Source organism: Borostomias antarcticus (assembly GCF_949987555.1).
Source record: "Borostomias antarcticus genome assembly, chromosome: 2".
In the NCBI taxonomy this organism is placed as follows: Eukaryota; Metazoa; Chordata; class Actinopteri; order Stomiiformes; family Stomiidae; genus Borostomias; species Borostomias antarcticus.
The window spans coordinates 19,803,535-19,824,642 of record NC_140235.1 but is presented as its reverse complement, the minus strand read 5'-3'; the positions used below and the strand labels follow the sequence as shown (position 1 = coordinate 19,824,642).

Here is a 21,108-nt window from a genome sequence, read left to right as displayed (position 1 = left end):
GTTTACACAATTAAACAAATGGCACTAACACAATAGACAGGGACTCTGGAGGAGTTTACCTTCGACTACACGTTAGCTGCGCTGCTGTCATCACCCTGGAGCGCATCAAAAATGGGACATTCCTGCAAAGTTATCGCATGCTGTTTGGCCAAATGTTTTTGCATATTTGTAGTATTTCCCCCCTTTGATGTTAAAATAGACCCGTTTGCTTAGCTAAGTGAAGTTTCATGTTTATCTGACACTTGTAAATATGAGCGCCTCTCCTAACTAGGCCGACACCGATTTATTTTGACGGCAAAGTGAATGGACCAGCAAAGGACTGTTGTCTGGCATGAGCGAGCGGAATGCGACAACGGGACTGAGAAGGGCTAGTTGAAATGTAGAGTAATATCTGAAGTAAATAGTAACCCATAACCTGGCTGCACGCTAAGCTAAAGCTAAGTTCAGGAAATGAAGTCCAATGATAGCTAGCTAATGTTAGCTAGTGCTAGTTAGCTACCTAACTCAAGGCCCGAGGAGTTGGAGATACTGTGCACGTTCTCTCAAAATGCTTTAGCTAAGGTTAGCTACTACAAGCTAGCTAGTCCTCGTCACCAACACTAAACCACGTAGCTAAACTATTCACACAGCAAGCAATGTCAGGTGACTGGGACTGTCTCGTGAGTAGAATAACCAGTGTTGTGAAATACATTTAACAACTGGTCAGTTGATATGTTGCACAGCAATCGAGCAGTGCAATATCATTAGGGCTAGGTTAGGTAGCTAGCAAAGTCAGCTTGTGAAGTAGGCAAAACTTCACCGTTTTTCTGTTCCCTACACAGTGTATATTTAAATAACTACACAGCCTCGAGTCCAAATAGGGAACCGTCCTGGAAGCATTTTCTCCTGACCAATCCTTTCTGTAAGAGTAAACAGCTGACCAGTTGCACAACCCGACAGGTGTAGGATTGCCAAAGCCAGACATCGGACACGCTAGAAGGGTCCGGTCGCCCTGGCAACGGGGTTAATCTTGACCTGGCTGATTGACAAATGACTATATCGAGCACGATTGCATTCAACACCGTGACATGATATGTCTTCTGACCCAGTTAGGACCTACTTAAAGACAAACGTCTGTATGTTAGCTTAGCTTTCTTAGCTTAGCTTTAGCATTATTGGCTCTTAGCTTTTTAGCTCTTAGCTGGCTAGCCTCTCAGCCGCTCAACAGCTGCTTCCGTCATGCTGCATACCTCTCTCAATACTCTGGCTTTGGCCTTTCCACTCAGCTGCTACGACAACCCTGTAACGGTAACGTGCTGCCTCATAGCAACTCTGTATGTAACTAGCCTAGCCTAAAGCTATGCTACTGTCTGTAACCTTATATGCTTATTGTTTTAATAAATCTCTACGTCTTTGGCAACTTATGGAACATCTGTCTGGTCTGGGAATCGATTTACATCACTTGCCCAGCTGGTATGGTTATAGGCTCATTCCTATGGGATAGCTAGTACTTTGTGATTTAGCAATGGGTTGACTAATCACTAGATCAATATTTTAAGTTGGGGATAGGACTACAACACCACCTGTGCTGTGGCACCAGGAATCTGCTCTGACCACTGTTTTTATTCACCACCATATCATGTTATTATGCAGATTAAATGTACTCTGTCTACGTGACACAAAAAAGGCTTTATATAAATGTTTTAATGCACTATCTCCCTTCTGTTCTGTTGCAGCTTTGATGCTGGGATGCCTGGTGTGGTTGAGGCCAGAGAACACTGTGATGCAACACCAGTCAGGTGTCGGCTGCTGTGCAACACTGATGTCCAGCCCCCCCAAAGATGGTCTTCAGGTGCAAGCCCCACCCGGACAGGGCATCCAGACAGCAGTATCTGATCATGGGCGGCTGTGACTGTGTCATCATCACGTCGGCCCCGGAGAAGTCCCTTGACCTCGTTGAATGCAGCACAGGCCTTGGCAACATTCGTGGTGTAATCTGGAAAGATGGCAATCGGTGCTCCGTTGTTCCGAAGCAGGCCGTTCTCTCGAGCTCGGCGCAGCACTTCAACGCAGTCCTGGTATTAATGAAGTTTAGCGACGACAACCCGTGGTTTTCCGTTGGGCCTCCTCGGCGCGAGACCTCTGTGTGCGAGCAATCAACCAGAATGTCCTTTTCCAGACGTTGCACGCCTTTCAGGAGCTTGGAGATTGATGTGGTGGTGCTGGAGCCCGGTTCCTCTGGAATGCCCACAATGCGAATGTTACACCTCCGCATCCTCCCCTCCATGTCCTTACACTTCTCTCCCAGGTTCGTCATCTCAGTCTTGAGGCCTGCCATTGTAGTCTGAAGCGTCGCTACCTCGTCCGACTATGTTGACAGGCCACCTTCAATGTCACCGATAGTGGTTCTCATAGCATCCATTTAAGAGCGGATAGTCGCCCTGCTGTTCGCAATTTCAGATTTAACACTCTGTAGCTCACTTCATAGGGAACTGAAATCTTCAGCGAGTGCATTCTTGAGCTCAGATTTAATAACGGCAGAAATGTCCGCTCTTAGCGAGGAGAGAATGTCGGCCTTCAAAGCCGCGGTGTCCATTGTTGATTCTGGCCGTGGGCCGGGCGAAGGGTCAGAGGTACCTGTACCTGATGCCGCGGATTTTCTCTGCGTGCTACTTGAGGTGTTGCAGTATTTGTATTTACGAAGGGAGGCAGCCATATAGACAACCAAATGCAGCCCAAACTTGTCCCCAAATGTTCTTAAACGTGTTGGAAGGTCAATTTCACAGAAAATACGAACATAGTGCGCGATAAAATAATTATTTAAAGGAAGTAAGCAGGAGCTCCACCCTTTGCAACTTACTCCATTGCTGGCTCACTAGCACCCCTTAGTCTATATATTTTGATGTTAATAGCCATGTAGCTGTCTTGTGAGTTCTATTATGGCCACATTAGCATTAGCTAATTAGCTACTTCAAGTTGAATGCAACAGGGGACCTCTGCTGTCAAGTCTTTCAAGCACACGCAGTTCTGGTGGGGTAATGGAAGTACCGCTCTCTTTTAAATGGGCACTACACTAGTGTTTTATAACTGTGATTGTACAGTATGTCTTTGAATCGCTGTAAGCCATTTCAAACAAAAGCATCTGCATACACAGTTTGCTTCACATATTCCTGTTAATTTACCAAAATCAGTATGAAGTGCAGTCTAGCCCACTCCTTCACTGGCTAGCTGGCTAAGGTACACTTGATGTTAGCCACTATGAGCAGGTTATAAGTCCTAACTCATGCCAACATTTGGAAACCTCATCTTTAACTCCTACTTAATAGAAGATAAGATCTATGGAGGAATTGATGGGATCTCCTGCTGTGGTTATATGTCTATCTCATGTTACCTGTGGCGTAGGGGTCCTCAGGGTACGTCTCCCTGTCGTAGAGGAAGGGGTGGTATCTCAAAATGCCCTCCACCGTCCCGTCATGGTCTGCGTGAGCCTTGAACTCGAACGTGTCGGCCGCTGAGTTGATGTAGAGGCTCTGCATGTCGTTATGGATCTCTTGGAGGTTCACCACCCGAGGGATCTTGGGGGACCTCTCCAGCAGGGAGATCTGATGCGAAGACCATAGATATGAGGAGGATCAATAATCACTAACAACCAACCACATGATATATAAAACCTACTGCACAAAACAGTATTGAAAGATTGTCAGTAGCACTCACTTTTACAGTGTTTGAAACATACTACATCATTGAAGAGGTGTAATGGTATTTGACACCGGTAAACCCTCTTACCTGAATGTCAATGTTGGAGACATTATCTTTGTTTAGACTGGAAGATTTTATGTTACCATCGATGCCGTGAATGTAATAGTGATATAGATGGCTGAAAAAGTAATCACAGCTTTTTTAAACAAGACATAAAGAAACTTGACTGACACCAGAATTTTCAGAGCTAATAAAACTGGAAGGTGGTGTGTGTGGGGGATGAGACAGGGGAGTGAACTCACGCCAGCTCTCTGGTCCACAGCTGGAAATCCTGCTTGAGGAGGGTGATGTGCTCAGGCTGGACTTCAGTCACCACCACGGCTGTAAAGTTCTCCTTCCCCACCTCCTCAGCGATCAGCCCATGGAGGAAGCGCTCCTCCTCGTCCTGGACATGTGTAGAGTCCCCCACCTGCCAGACAGAGGCAAGACGGGCAACATTACACACAGAACAATTCAGCAATTTCCTCCTGGGGATCAATAAAGCATCTATCCTTGAATTCTCTAAAAATGTAATCTTTCTCCCATTCCTACAAATCAGAGATGACTTAGAAGAAGGCATGCAACAGTTGGGGTTGGGAGCAATCATGTTTGTAGACAGCCCCTTACCTTCCTGTTTCGGATGAAACCACTGTAAATATCTTCCTTGTTTCGCGCCTTCTTCTCAAAGTCCTCTTTGGAAATGACCAGCTCATGAACATCGGAGGAGCCCAGTGGTTTAGTGATCATCTGTAAAAGAGAAACATCAGAGTACAGAGTACATCATCACCCTCACACAAAATTCACAGCCCGTAAGGTAACCAAAGCAATGATTGTTACCACATTAGCCTCGATGTTCAGGTAACACACCCTGGTTGACTGTCCGATGTAGAACACGGCTTGTTTTCCTCCCACTCCAAAGAAGGACATATCGCTGTTGAGACTACGAGTGACTGGGTCTGGACGTACATACCTGGACTGATCACTAAATAGAGAAAAAAAAGGTCAAGAAATTCAAACTTGTAATTAGAGATGCACGATAAATATCGGACAGATAATTATCGGGCCGATATCAGGAATTATGACGTCATACGATAATCCGATAACGTTAAGAATAGCTCCGATAAAAAAAAAAAGAAAAAAGAAAAAAGCTCTAATAATAAAGCGGGATTGCATAGCTTGCCAGTACTGTATTGTATGATTAGGAAGAGGTCTGTTTGATTTATTTCTTGGCTCCGCCCAGTTTGTCTGTACTATGATGTGGATGGATTGGGAAGAGGGAGGTTTTTTTCTTTTGAGACAAATCAAGCATTCCCTTTCTCCTGCCTGTGCCGTAAACGGCCTGTCGTAAACATCCCCTACAGATAAGCTCCATCTTGAGTGGGTCATGTTATTTACAGTAGGCCATATCTCCGGAGGTAAACCGACCTTGAGAAGTTGCTGTTGTCCCTGGTGAATTTAGACAGCCTGTACACTGCCCAGTCATTGAGCTGCTTGGAGGTCATTCCACAGCCGTTGTCGAGGATAACCACTCCTGGTTTCCCCAGGGACTCATCGAACAGCTGGGGAAAGACAGGAGTAGGGTTTGGCTATCATTATATGGCTTGAGCAACCTAATAATATTGCTGTGCATAACATTAAACAAAACAATAACAGTATCCTCAAAAACACAATAAAGGCACATCAATAACATTAACCTTCAAAACACTATGGAGACGGGTAACAATATCACCGCTGTTGAAACTGACTTCAATATATAATTCACTAGTAAACAAAGTGATGTTTTAGAGATACTGTGAAGTCATGACTGACCAATCGGATGTCTATTGTCCTCACTCCTGTAATGCAAGTTGTTGCGCTTAACGAATTGTCGATTAGTTCTGCAAAAGCATATGCTGTGGAAATAAACCAACATGACATTTGTGAGATTTCGGAGTGTACGCGGCCCACCTTTTCATTCAGCTTCACATTTGTCCGCTTTTATATTTACAGACTCAGTCCTCTAAAGGCTGCACTACAGTATCTCTCCACACACACCTTTCCACACACAGCCTTACAACACACACCTCTCATTCATAAACACAGGATTGTATAAATGTCGCATTTTTGTTGGGTTTGGTCCTGACTCACGTAGAGAGTTCTGGCCCGCACTGGCGTAGTATTCATACATGCCACTTTGGACCAGGGTGTTAAAATGAGGTTGGAACTGGATACGTTCCTGTGTTGCCACTGGCAGAGTGTGCCACAGGTGGAGCATTTCTCCATCTTCAAGCTCATCTGAAAAAGATGAAATCAACCTCTTTGCCTGGGACAATGTGCCATCAGGACATGCTGAGTGACTGCAAAGCAACAGTAAAATGAGGCTGCATACTGTAGGGTGTAAAATGAAAGGCATGCCATAAGTTTGTACCCGTGCAAGCTTGTGCATGCTTATGTCATTATGCCAAAGTGGCTACATCACTGGCAGTATTGTCTTGTGGTGGACATTGAGCACAATGTTACAATTACTTACCATATCGGTCAGAATCTATCCCTGTCCTATCAGTTGTTGCCAAGACAAATGTTTCATTGGAGGGGATGGAGAACTCCTGCGAATAAATAAGCCAAATGAAAACAGTAAACATTGTCCCCTGGTGCAAGTTCCATTGTGATAAAGAAGGAGTGGAAACGTGATCATTTCTTCATGAATATTGAAGGAGATGGAGGCTACAAATGTATTCCTAACTATTGTATATTTGCTGTAAAGAATTGATAGAGGCCTAAAGGCCTAAGAGGCAGTTAAAATAATTGTTATGGGTTTGCTTGTGTGTGTGTGTGTGTGTGTGTGTGTGTCTGTGTGTGTCTGCAGGTGCACAGTGAAAACAGTGAAAGGCCACAGAAAGTACAACATAAATAGGGCCAAGCAATTAGAATAGGGTTAGGGAGGCAGACAGGAGGCAATGTTTGAAGTGGGAGCAGAGTACAACAGATAAGTTTAATGAGCAGAAGGGCACAGTTGGCAGTACTCACAGAATTATATGAACACTGACAGTATTCGCTACTATAAAGGAATCTGTTTTGGAATGTATCCAGGGTTCCAACTCCAAGTTAAATGTCAAATTCCATGACTTCTCCCTGACTAAAATGCTGAATTTCCATGACCTACAGTATAATGAAGGTTGACCTAAAACAAGTCATCTGGTGCTCTTGGAACTAAAACAAAAGATACGGTCCCGGCCTGGGCACTCAAAAAGGTATCCGGTAGGAGGAATAGGTTCAATAAGAGGAATTCTGCATTTGTCTCACGGCATGTACATAGTGTTTCAATAAAACAATGGTAAACACAGCAGTAGCATGTGTTGCTTCATACAACCACCAGGTAGCGAGCTCACTAGACCTGGGTGGTTGTAGACCAGGCTAGCAGGTTGCCCACTCTGCATTCAACACCTGATGATGATCATGTGCGCTTGATGTTTAGCTACTACTGTAGTGTCGCCCAGAACCAGGGTTTACTTTCAAGAATGAAAACCCAAACAGCTCATTACTCAAGAGATTCAAGATTAACTTTAATGTTCCACGAATGGAAAAATTGGCTTGGGCTTTCACCCATGCTGCAGCCGTAAAATAAAAATGCAAGCATTCACATACAGATACAAGTGTCACATAAGTGCCTCTTAAAGGGGTAGTGTGCTATTTTGGACATTTAGCACTATTTGTGGTCTCTCTACCATGAACCTGAAACTTAGAGACCAGTGTTTCACATTAATTACCTAGACTATGGTGGGTCGCCATAGTCTAATTTGTCCTGCCATAGTCTCATAAATCATTATTATTATAAATAATTATTTAGGCTACCGAAAGTATTTGACTTCTCATAATAATATAAATAAAAGATCTCGAACGCCGTTGTGTTTTGTGCTGCGCAATAGGCTAGGCTACTTCAAGCATCTATCACTCGTTGCACTCGCGCTGGAGTTTCTCAGAAGCTGGAAGAGAAGTATTTTGAGGACTCCATCCACTGTAGTTGTCCACTAGTCCAAACATAATTTAGCCTATATAACGTTATATCTAGCTAGCTAATTTTCCAGGCTAGCTAGACTAGATTATCCCCAGCGACATTGACAATTAGCATTAGCTAGCTAGGCTAAAGTTACCTAACGTTAACTAGTTAACAACATAACGTTAGCTAGATAGGTTCGCTGGTAGTCAGGCCAATATCATTGAAAATACGCTACTGTCTGAAGCTTAATATGTTTGTACTCATTTTCAGGTCAAGAGTATTTTTTAAATACTTCAAGAAGAGAGAGACGAGATGAGGACGAAACTGCTACAGAGCCTGAGGTAACTTTAGCTAGCCAGCTAGGATAACGTAGCTAGCATAGATGATTATTCATAGGCTTTTGTCAAAAAATAAACTGCATTTATTTTAACAGTGGGAGGTTTAAAGGTATACAATGTAATATGTGGATTATTTCCCCCATCTAGTGTCTAAAGATAAGAACTGCAACAACACAACATATTGGTTGCCAAAATGCCAGAGAATGCACTGTTTGTCATACTGTGATAAGATCTTCACTCGAGAGGAACATAACGTTACACTAATCAGTAATCACAATCAAAGTGCCATGTAATAAGTTACGTTAGATGCTGTAGTGTGGAGATAACGTTAGGTCTGGCTATGCAGATTCCAAGAAAGATAACGATAGCTAGTTAGCTAGTTTACCGGTCTAGTAGAAAAGTAGCCATGTCACCATGCGACTTTATCCCATGAAACTCCATAAACTTCACTCCTCTGCAGCCTTTGCAAAGCCCCATGGATGTATTATTTTTGAAAATAAATAAATATATGTAATCAACATATTACATATTGTACCTTTAATTGTAGCAGAAGAGACAGCTTCTTCAGGCAGGAGAGACAGCCCCAGCTGAGTCTCACAGAGAGCAGAGAGAGAGAACAGAGATTGACAGACACAGACAGACAGAGGATAGAGAGAGGGGCAGCAGGGCAGGTAGCTCCCTCAGAGATAGGGGCAGTAAGGGAAATGGGAATTAGGTCAGAGTAGTAGTTTCAGTAATTGTTGGTGTATGTGGGAAATATTTATTGTCTTTATGCAACTATGTGCCATTGGTGTGTGAGTGTGTGTGTGAATGAGAGGCCATTGTAAGGCGCTTCAGATAGAAGCGCTATACAAGTGCAGTCAATTTACCATTTATTTTTCATTCATTTGGCTAGCTAATTGTAGTTAACCTTCATTTTCAGTCAGACGTAGTCAGACCTTCGCAACAGGTTGCAGGGAGAGCACCTGGTTGCCTGCCTGAGGATCTCCATCAATGGGCCGAGCCAAGAGGAAGTCAACTATAGAAGGACAATATAACTTTTCATTTCAAAGCCCAGGAAAAGATTCAGGTTGCAAAGTTTGCAAATACTCACTCATTGCAAATATTCACTCATCATTCTCTCCCTCTCTCACACACACACACACACACACACACACACACACACACACACAAACACACACACACACACACACTTGGGATTGGGAGTTGTGGGACTTTGTATGGGAGTTGTGACTACATATGTTACTTGTGATACTGGAAATTGAATCTTTTAGAAAGGTAGATTTTTATTTGTTCTCTTTATCTTTGTAACAGTGTGTATATATCAGGTTTTTTATGCAGAGTGAAACTTAGGTTGTAGTTAATGTGAAAATGCATGTAAATAGCTCAAGGTCAGGTTCCGAACATTAAAGTCCCATCTCGTTTACCATGCTTTGTGGGTGTGACTTCATTTCCAATGTCATCCCCTTTCATAACCAAATGTGTTTGATTAAATTGTTATTCTACCTTCTTGATTTTGCTCTCCAAGTGCACCAGATTGATGCATTTCAATTTAAAATGTGGAAAATTGTCTTCCGGGGGGGGGGGGGGGGGGGGGGGGATGCCCCTGGACTTCCTTACAGGGTCGGATGTCCACCCCCCATAGTCTCACAAAATCCTGTGGGAAACACTGGAGACAATAATTTCACTGTGATCGTTCCAGTATCGCCCCAGCTGCAGTTTTTATGCAGACTCTCACTGGGCTACAATGGAAGTCTATGGGGCATACTAGGGCTGCACAATTAATCGTGAATTAATCGAAATCCCGATTATGACCTCCGCGATTAACTAATCGCAAAAGGCCGCAATTAATGTGTTTAATAATTTTGCTTTGAATTCAGTGTGCTAGGACTACACGGACGAATCACAGGCGCTTATGCTGTCTGACCAATCACATGTGTTCCCGCTGAGTGCGCTGTGCGCAGCAATTTCAGTACCTGTACCCGCGGGTCAGGCTACACCAGCTCCATCTCACCAGCTCCCCATCACCATAGACCTTGATTCCCTGCCCCTCACTGAGACCTGGCATAGCGACGTTTATATTTCTATAAACGAATTCTGCCCACCTGAATATGCCATTCAGCGAATTATCTCCCACCGCACCCCTATTACCATAATGAAACAGTCAGGTGGATCTAATATGAAAAACCTGATCCGTTCCAGTGAATATACCATCCAGGCCTACTAGTCAGGCGAGCCAGCCCTTTTCTCCGGAAGACTATTTCAATGGCGATTCTGAATGTCAGGTCCCTACCAAGCAAAACTTCTCTCATTAATGATCTTATATGTGAACGTAAATTAGACTGTATGTTCCTAACTGAAACCTGGCTAAATATAAATGGACCAGCAGCCCTCATTGAAGCCTCTCCTCCTAACTACAGCTTTTTTCAATCTATCAGAAGTGGGAAAAAAGGTGGAGGAACAGCCACCATAGCTACAGATGCCCTCAGCTGCAGGACCATCTCCTTTGATGATTTCGCCTCTTTTGAATACCACGCTATTGTCCTAAAATGCCAGCCCCCAGTTCTGGCAGTAACCGTGTATAGGCCTCCCAAACAATGCCCTGCCTTCTCTACAGAATTTTCAGAACTCCTGTCCATCATCCATACAAATTATGATAAGATTATCATCATTGGAGATTTCAACATACACGTAGACACTGAGGCGGACTCGAAAGCTAGGGACTTTATCAACCTCCTAAACTCCATGGATTTTACCCAACATATCTCTGAGCCAACCCACAACCGCGGCCACACCCTTGATCTAGTTATTACTAAGGGCCTGACTATCACCGTTTCCTCTATTAGTGACCTCGCCCTCTCCGACCATTTCTGTATCTTCTTCACTGCATTGGTTCCTAAAGTCAAAAGTAGTACTGAGCGCTATATCAAGAAACGTTATCTTACCTCCGCAGTAGCCGATAGTTTTAGAGAAATAATGACCACAAACAATTTATGAACTCCAGAAGTGGGGCCCTTAGGAACTATTGAAGACTTGGCAACCACCTTTAACACCAGAGTAAGGGCAGCCTTGGATTCTGTAGCACGTATTAAACTGAAAAGGATCACAACCAATAATAAAGCTCCATGGCGAAATGAGGAAACATATCAACTAAAGAGAACCTGCAGAAGTTCTGAGCGTATATGGCGAAAAACCAAGCTACAGGTCCACCATGATATTCTCAAAGTACATCTCTCTGCTTTTAATAAAGCAATAAGAAATGCAAGGAAAGACCACTTCTCAAAATTTATATCTATCAACCGAAATAATTCAAGAGTGCTCTTCTCAACAATTGATAGCCTAATAAACCCTGCCGTAAAAACACCTGATAACCTGCTCTCTACCTCCAAATGTGAGGAATTTGCAGCTTACTTCAGAGATAAGATTATGAATATTAGGAGGAATATCACCCAGGAAAGGCCATGCATCCCATTCACAGATCCTCTCCCTCCATGTAATGGACATATGAGCCTGTTTACACTGATGGACACAGAAATGTTGAGAAAAGTAGTATCCAAACTCAAAACCTCCACATGCCTGCTGGATCCCATCCCCACCGATTTTTTCTCTATTTTTGACTCTGTATCCTATGACATTTTATCCATTGTTAATGACTCCCTATCTACAGGTGTCTTCCCACCAATACTTAAAACTGCTCTGATGAGACCCGTACTGAAGAAAAACAACTTAGACACTTCAGTTTTTAGCAATTTTAGACCAATCTCCAACCTTCCCTTTTTGAGTAAAATTCTGGAGAAAATTGTTTTCAAACAGATTAATGATTTCCTAGCTACAAGTTGTACCCTTGACCTTTTCCAGTCCGGCTTTCGTGCCCACCATAGCACAGAGACGGCATTAGTCAAAGTTGTAAATGACCTCAGAATTAATGCTGACTCCAAAGAGCTTTCTGTTCTCGTCCTCCTGGACCTAAGTGCAGCCTTTGATACTATAGATCATGCAATCCTCATCGAAAGACTGGAAAAGTGGGTTGGCCTCTCTGGTCCAGTCCTAAATTGGCTTAAGACCTATCTAGCCGGTCGTGATTTCTTCGTTGCCCTCGGTGAATATAGCTCAGGAAAGATCCCTATGACCTGTGGGGTGCCCCAAGGATCGATCCTAGGACCTCTACTCTTCAGCCTGTACATGCTGCCCCTTGGCAGTGTCATCAGGAGGCACAACATTAGCTACCATAGCTACGCAGATGATACCCAACTCTATATTTCCGTAACACCCAGTAACTACAGCTTGGTTGACTGCCTTGTCAAGTGTATTACAGATATAAATGTATGGATGTCACATAATTTCCTCCAACTAAACCAGGACAAAACAGAAGAACTGATCATTGGAGAACAAGCTGAAAGAGAGAAACTAGCTGCACACTTAAAAACTCTGGATATTGACACCAATTGCCAGGCTAAAAACCTAGGTGTCATACTTGACTCAGATCTTAATTTCGAAAACCACATCAAGAATATTACAAAGACATCATTTTACCACCTAAGGAACATTGCCAAGGTGCAACCCTTTCTCTCTCAGGCTGACACCGAAAGATTAATGCATGCTTTCATCACAAGCAGGCTGGACTACTGCAATGCTCTACTATCAGGCCTACCAAAGAAAGCAATCTCTAAGCTACAAATGATACAGAATGCTGCAGCACGAGTCCTCACTAAGACTAGACGAAGGGCACACATCACACCAGCCTTAAAATCACTACACTGGTTACCAGTCAACTCTAGAATAGACTTTAAAATACTATTACTAGTCTATAAATCCCTCCACAGTCACTCACCAGAATATATTTCAGACATGCTTGTTAAGTACATGCCCAACAGACCACTCAGATCCTCAGGCACTGAACTTTTAACAGTTCCAAAAGCCAGGACCAAGAAACACGGAGAGGCAGCTTTTAGTTTCTATGCCCCCAACCTCTGGAACACCCTACCGGAGTGCCTAAGAAGGGCCGAAACAACGGAGGTCTTCAAGCGAGACCTCAAGACGTACCTTTTCGACCTAGCCTACAATCACTAGCTAGGACCTTGAGACACAGAAAGGCAGCCTCAAACCTACCTGTGAATCCTCTGTATACATTGGTATCTATCCTGCTATGCAATATATCAAGTAGTGTACAGAAGCTGGTTATCCTGAAACAGGCTTGTTCTGTTCTGACAGCTGTGTTGCTTCAATGACTCAGTGTGCTACTAACTGTTTTCTGCCTCCCCTAGTGCCTCTCTCTCTCCCTCCTATCCTCTAACCAGGTCCAGTGTCAGCTGTGGAGCTGTGGATATCGTAGTACTTAGTACACACCAAGCCCCCAGGATTCGAAATCTAAAGTGAAGGCCTATTGAACCGCGCCATCTTGGCTAGATTTGTAGTCACTTGGCTATTTCCGGTTACTTTTGACTTGCGCAGTTGAGCTTCTCTGGCCGACGCGCGTCCACGCACGTTCCCGGCTCTCCCCGCTTTGATTTAGCAATGAAAACCGGCTTGCATATTAACCTGTTTTTGTCAAATATATCAATTGGAGAAATTATTTTTTGATCCTGGCATCTTAGTTTTAACAGGTTAAATATAATTGAACATGTTTTGTTTGCTAGTAGATGGTATTCATTCCGTTCGCGATAACGTTATTGCAGCCAGGCTAAATTCCTCCAGGGAGCCAGTGACAGGCGAGTTGAAGAGCTTCACTCCCCGCCAGCAGGAGCTCTGGCCGCGGCTACCGCATCTCGGAAAACCCGCTGAGTTCATGGCTGCTATTTCACACTCGCCCTTGATCAATCCCAATACCGATCCATGGTAACAATGAATCAATCGTTCAGATCAGATCGGCAGTGCTGCATGCATGTTACAACATCATTGTTAGCTTTATTAACATAACCATAGCCTACATTTATCTCTCTAACGTTAGGCTATCCATCTTACACCAGTCGGCCATTCGATAGCTGGAAGCGGTCAACGCCAACGTTGACTGAAAACACCCAAACTCAGTGTATCGTTTCATCTTCATGCTACACATCAACTCCTTTACATTGTATGTGAATAAATTCCTGTTATTCTAAAAATATCCCATTTCTGTCCATTCCTGGAAAAGGCTAATAATTGCTGTCAAATGATCACTCCAGTTTATCACCGTATCCCACTACCATTTCAACTATGCACAGGAGGTTGTCTTGTGGTCATTTTCATTAAAAAATGATTAGCCTGATCAGTTTGTTGTATGTATTAAGCCCTTTTTGAGCGGTATGCTTGTATTAATAGCTTATAGCTTGCCATACTCACCAACCTTGGGACCTCAGAAATAGGGAGCATTTCCAAACCAAATTGCCAAATAACCAAATTTATTCACATACAATGTAAAGGAGTTGATGTGTAGCATGAAGATGAAACGATACACTGAGTTTGGGTGTTTTCAGTCAACGTTGGCGTTCACCGCTTCCATTTATCGAATGGCCGACTGGTGTAAGATGGATAGCCTAACGTTAGAGAGATAAATGTAGGCTATGGTTATGTTAATAAAGCTAACAATGATGTTGTAACATGCATGCAGCACTTCCGATCTGATCTGAACGATTGATTCATTGTTACCATGGATCGGTATTGGGATTGATCAAGGGCGAGTGTGAAATAGCAGCCAGGAACTCAGCGGGTTATCCGAGATGCGGTAGCCGCGGCCAAAGCTCCTGCTGGCGGGGAGTGAAGCTCTTCAGCTCGCCTGTCACTGGCTCCCTGGAGGAATTTAGCCTGGCTGCAATAACGTTATCGCGAACGGAATGAATACCATCTACTAGCAAACAAAACATGTTCAATTATATTTAACCTGTTAAAACTAAGATGCCAGGATCAAAAAATAATTTCTCCAATTGATATATTTGACAAAAACAGGTTAATATGCAAGCCGGTTTTCATTGCTAAATCAAAGCGGGGAGAGCAGAGAGAGCCGGGAACGCGCGTCTACATTTCAGATAAATGTGTACTTTTTCGTGGACGCGCGTCGGCCAGAGAAGCTCAACTGCGCAAGTCAAAAGTAACCGGAAATAGCCAAATGACTACAAATTTTGCCAAGATGGCGCGGTTCAATAGGGCTTCATTGTTGATAGCGGCCAGTGAATGGAGTGGCTGTATCCAGTTTATATAATACATCCATGGTACACACACACACACACACACACACATCAGTCCACATCCGGCTTAGGCCTGGACCTGATGCTCTTAGCCTTTCTTGCTCTGAAAATGTAATTTATTGTTCTTTAAATGTTCTTAGCCCTTAGACAAATATATTCCAGGAGCTTGCCCCAGGTTGCCTGTTTCAATATCTGTGTGGTCTGTATGGCTCTATGTGCTACTAACCCTGTTCTGCCTTCCCTCTCCCTAGTGCCTCTCTCTCTCCCTCCTATCTTCTAACCAGGTCCAGTGGATGCCCCACTGTCACCAGCAGACCTCCCGGAGTCCGATAGATACCCCCATGTCTGCTGTGGATGTCGTAGCATTGCCTCTCTCTCCCTCCTATCTTCTAACCAGGTCCAGTGGATGCCCCACTGTCACCAGCAGACCTCCCGGAGTCCGATAGATACCCCCATGTCTGCTGTGGATGTCGTAGCATGTCTGTAGAATGTTCTCTCTCCTATGATGCTTTTAGCCTCTCTCACTCTGAAATGTAATTTAATGTAATGTATTGCTTTAGAAATGTTCTTAGCCGGTAGACAAACATACTCCTGGAGCTTGCTCGATCGCCTTGTTGAGAGGGGTCAAGGAAGAATTTTTACAGCTCACTTATCTGGCCCCCGGGTGATTACTGTTTTTTTTGCTTCCCTCTGGAATATGTAGAGAGTGGGTCGTATGCCCACCTCCCTTGTTCTCTGTAAAGCGCATTGTGTTGCCTCTGGGTATGAAATGCGCTATACAAATAAAGCTTTGATTGATTGATTGATTGATTGAGTAGTGAATAACTTAGCGAAAACGAGGTCAGTGAGTTAGTAGCAAGAAAGGGATCAACGTCCGTGATTTGGGAGCATTTTGGTTATTATATTAATATTATTACGGATACAAGCGGCCGAAATGAGTTTTCTCCGGAGGGTGGCTGGGGTCTCCCTGAGAGATCGGGTGAGAAGTTCAGTCATCCGGGAGAGACTCGGAGTAGAGCCGCTGCTCCTTTGCGTCGAAAGGAGCCAGTTGAGGTGGTTCGGGCATCTAGTGAGGATGCCTCCTGGGTGCCTCCCTAGGGAGGTGTTCCAGGCGTGTCCGGCTGGGAGGAGGCCGCGGGGTAGACCCAGGACTAGGTCTCTGCACTGGCCTGTGAGCGGCTAAAGATTCCCCAGGCAGAGCTGGTTGATGCTGCTAGGGAAAGGGATGTCTGGGGCCCCCTGCTGGAGCTGCTGCCTCCACGACCCAACCCCGGATAAGCAGATGAAGATGGATGGATGGATATTAATATTAAATTAATTATTCATCGCAATTAGCATTTTGAAGCAAATAATCGCAATTATTATCTTTTGTCATAATCGTGCAGCCCTAGGGCATACGTAAATGCTTTATCAGGAAAAACTGATAGTGGTTTTCCAAGATGGGAAGCGCGGGGTGTAATCTTACCAGTCTTAGTATACTCTCTCTGTGCAATGTATCGCAATCTGAATGTTTTTACATGTTTGGCATGGCTTGGGCATTCCCCTGGCGCTTGTTATCACTGTTCCCACAGAGGACTACTGTATGTGCAAGTCATGCCAAACACATAAAAATATTTGGATTGCAATACTTCACAGGAGAGCATACTGAGACTAGTAAGATTACACTAGCTACTTATGAGACTGAAGTTCCGAGGCGTTTGTCAAGCATGTAATGCAGGTCCTGATGAAACCCCGTATCGAGACTCGCTTCATTTTTTTAAAAGCACGTGACCGATTGTTACGTTCCACGTTATATTATTTGTGTTATTATTACTAGGCCTGGTTCTGTGTTTGTCTGTTGGTTGTTTCTCCCCCTGTGTGTGTGTGTGTCTTTGCACAGGATTGGCCCCGCCCCCTGTCACTCATCGATTGCATCTCCCGGCTGTCTACTTCGCTGATTTCCCCGCGCAGTCCCTCCGCCAATGGCGTCGTCCCATCTGCCCTTCTGTCACCCTATAGGGGGACTGTGCGTTCTTATTTAAGGCCGCCTACTTCCATGTCTCGGAAGGTAGCGGCACCCCATTTGTTAGTTAGAGCACGTTGTCCTTTGTATGTTTTCTGTTCCCCCAGTCTGCCTATTATTTTCTGTCGTATACATTTTGTTCATATCTTTAACTCCCTAGTAGGTCTCCCCCAGGGAAGGGCGAGGTATGTTAGGTAAGATGCCCATGGGCATACATTTGTACACGCAGATAATCAGATGTATAAATACACTAGGTTAGTTTCCCAGGCGGGTACCACCCTTCGTGTATTTTTGGGTTTAGATAGGCGGGACAGCAGCTAGTAAGTTTAGTTAGTGAGGACGGTGTTCTGATTGTAGACAAGGTAGAGATAGGGAAGTGACAGGGACATATTGGATCTAGGGCGGGATTCTGTTCCTTTGTTCGTTTGGTCCCGTCTGTTTTGGCGTCCTCCCTTTAGTTTCTCCGAGGCACGCCTTGCCTCTACATGTGAGTGTTTTTGTCGTTCTGTTACTGTTTGTTCATTCACTTCATTATTATCCTTATTATTATTGTTATCACTTATAATTATTATTGGTTACATTAAAAAACCATCACGGTTTTTATACCGTTTATTCCGTTGTCTGTGGTTCCTTAGTTATAGTTAGCTTATATTGTTTTGGGTGTGCCGTTGCTTCATGCCGGCCTGGTATAGCCTGCACACAGGCACTGCTTGTTGCGTGGTCCCCTCCTCTCACCCTAGACATTAACATCTGGTAGGGGTCCGTAACATGAGTGGGGGCTTGTCCGGGATTTTAATTTATAAATTACCCCGGTGTATTAGTGTCTGTGTGTGGTAGGATATCGGATATCTGTTTGGTTTGTTTGTTGTCTGATCTCGTTGGCTGGCTATGGCTACCTCTGTGGTGCAGTTGTTTATTGAGGCGCCGTCAGTGGAGCTTTTGGATGCCTGTCATAAGAAGGACTTGTTTGCAATTGCAGAGCATTATTGTATCGCTGTGTCTAGGTCCGTACTAAAGGCTGAGCTTAAACAGGCTGTGCTGGCTGGGTTGGTCAGCAAGGCCGTGTTGGTCTCCGATGAGCGTGTAGCCCCTCTCGTTGAGGCTGTAGATGAGGCTGTAGAAGTGGCAGCCGTTAAGACGGACACGATGGTTCATGATGTTGAGCTGTTGTTACCTATGTTACGCCAACCACCCGTCACCCTGCCACGGTATGATCCGCAATCAACCCCGAGTGGGTCGAGCATGGGTGTAGCCCATGAGGCGCGCCTTAAGGTGCGGCTTGCACGCCTCCAGATGGAGCAGGAGGAGCGGGCGCAGGAAAGGGAGATCGCGCACCGGTTCGAGGTAAAGAAACTCGAAATTGAAGCAGACAAGGCTGTTAAAATACGTCAGCTGGAGCTGCAGGCTGAAGGAGTTTTGCCTCCTATAGGAAGTTCGACTCCTCGACTGTCTAGACCCTCCGCACAGTCAGCTGATACATTTAATGTCAGTAGGAATATCGTGTTAGTGCCTCAGTTTAGGGAGACTGAGGTTACGTCCTATTTCTGTGCGTTTGAGCGTATTGCCACTACTCTGAATTGGCCTCGTGATGTGTGGCCTATACTTTTACAGTGTAAACTTATTGGTAAAGCTCAGGAGATTATAGCTGCGCTGTCTCTAGAGGATAGCCTCGACTATGACAAAGTGAAAGCCGCGGTGTTGCGCGCATACGAGCTGGTGCCTGAGGCATATCGCCAAAAATTCAGATCTCACAGGAAGGCAATCACAAAAACCTTTGTTGAGTTCGCTCGAGAAAAGGAGGTTTTGTTCGATAGATGGTGCGCAGCCAGTAAGGCCACGGAACCTGTATCCCTGCGTGAATTAATTCTGCTGGAGGAATTTAGGAATTGCCTCCCCGATCGTTTAGCTGTCTACCTAAATGAGCAGAAAGTAACCTCGCTAACGAAAGCAGCGGTGCTCGCCGACGAATTTGTGTTGACACATAAAACTGTGTTTTCTGCACCGCGAGCTGAGACTACTCGCTATGAGACCGGTGGTAGGAGAGACGCCAGCCCTCCTGTGCCTCCGTCTAACCGGAGCTCAGCTGGAGCTCGCGCTAAGGAGGAACGGTCCTGTTTCTACTGCCATAGACCAGGACATGTTATAGCTGATTGTCTCACCCTAAAACGCAAACAGCCGCCACCGGCCCCTAAAGGAGTAGGCTTAGTTAAGACAGCGAGGGAGGGTTCAGATGACTGTGTTGTTTCTAACTGTGTACCTGTCCTTCCTGATCCCACGTATCGTCCATTCATTTTTAAGGGGTTAGTTTCATTCACCGGTGATCCCGCTGATCAGAAGCCAATTCAGATCTTGCGAGACACCGGTGCTGCTCAGTCCCTAGTCCTGGGTGACGCATTACCCTGGTCGGAGCAGTCATATTGTGGCTCGAACGTTTTACTGCAAGGTATCGAGATGGGCTGTGTGCCCGTACCATTGTATAACGTTCATTTGGATTGCGAACTAGTCAGTGGACATTTTCGTGTAGGTGTGCAGCCACAACTCCCCGTAAATGGTGTGTCGATGATCTTGGGTAATGACATAGCGGGTGGGAAAGTGTTGCCAATGTTAGAAGTATTAGATAGGCCTACTCCTGACGCTGTCTTTTCCATTGACAAACTTGCCCTAGATTTTCCGGATGTGTTTCCCGCCTGTGCGGTGACGCGCTCGCAGTCACGACATGGCCCTGACGCTATTGGCCTATCTGACACGGTGCTCGCTCCCGTTTTCTCCAGCGAGACCGCACCACTGCATAGGTCTACTACTCCGGTGAGTTCTGATAAACCCAGTGATACGTATGACGCCCCAGAGAAGAGTGATATTAAGCTACCTGTTACTCATATCCAGCTGATAGCTGCCCAGATAGCGGATGATAGTCTGTCCAGATATTTTTCTATTGCTATCAGTTTAGAAAAAGCCCAGAAAGAGAAAGTGGCTTACTTTGTAGAGGATGGCTTACTGATGCGCCGATGGAATCCTCGGGCTGAAGTTGACACAGTCTGGAGCGCTGTCGTTCAAATTGTAATCCCAAATGTGTGGCGTAGTAAAGTGTTGTCATTAGCGCATGATATTCCCTGGGCTGGTCACTTAGGAGTGACTAAAACATACGATCGTGTCCTAAGACATTTCTTTTGGCCCGGTCTGAAAACAGATGTCACGCGTTATTGTCGCACTTGCCACACATGGCCGTTAAAAGTCTTTTCAGCCAGGTGACCAGGTGTTAGTTCTGCTACCCATCCTCGGTTCTTCCCTTTCTGCTCGTTTTTCCGGTCCTTATGTAGTCGGGAAAAAGTTGAGTGACACAGACTACATAGTTAAGACCCCGGATCGGAGACGCGCTTCTCGTGTGTGCCATGTAAACATGTTAAAACAGTATCATGCCCGCGAATCAACAACAGGTCATTCTGCAGATAAGATGGCAGGGCCCGCCGTCTCTCCTGTAGTCTCTGTCGCGGTGGCACCCGAGTTAGCTGTGTTCAGGGATGTCGACGAGGATGGTTTGGTGTTACGGAACGCACCCCAGCAGAGTGCGCGTTTAGGCAACGCGGAGATGATTAAATCTCTCCCGTCTCTTTTGCAACACCTCGATGAACATCAGGCCGGTGACATCACGATGGAAGACCAAACGTGGAAAAGTATTTCATCAACACTTTTAACACCGCCTTGGACGTAATGGTACGCATTGGAATAGCCTCGGGGTAACGAGTAGCAGCGCACATAAGGGTTAACAAGTACTGGTTCCCTGACTTGGTTTTTGGAAGCGGACCAACAATATCCAATATAAGTCGGTGAAACGGCTCCCCCATAACAGGGATAGGTTTAAGAGGAGCTGGAGCGATAACCTGATTTGGTTTACCAGTTACTTGGCATGTGTGGCAA

The 21,108-nt window shown here is 44.9% G+C and overlaps 1 protein-coding gene across 1 annotated transcript in view; it reads right to left on the bottom strand.

Moving 5' to 3' along the window:
* Positions 1-21,108, bottom strand: part of LOC311321632 (structural maintenance of chromosomes flexible hinge domain-containing protein 1-like) — a gene marked incomplete at both ends in the record, with an annotated part of 61,121 nt that overhangs the window by 31,667 nt on the left and 8,346 nt on the right. Inside the window, 9 exons of the mRNA XM_084453633.1 lie at positions 3,371-3,581; positions 3,766-3,856; positions 3,981-4,147; positions 4,345-4,464; positions 4,585-4,699; positions 5,143-5,276; positions 5,527-5,609; positions 5,845-5,991; positions 6,227-6,302. Of these exons, the coding sequence (XP_084309759.1) occupies positions 3,371-3,581; positions 3,766-3,856; positions 3,981-4,147; positions 4,345-4,464; positions 4,585-4,699; positions 5,143-5,276; positions 5,527-5,609; positions 5,845-5,991; positions 6,227-6,302 (1,144 nt within the window). The remainder of the gene's footprint in view (positions 1-3,370; positions 3,582-3,765; positions 3,857-3,980; positions 4,148-4,344; positions 4,465-4,584; positions 4,700-5,142; positions 5,277-5,526; positions 5,610-5,844; positions 5,992-6,226; positions 6,303-21,108) is intronic.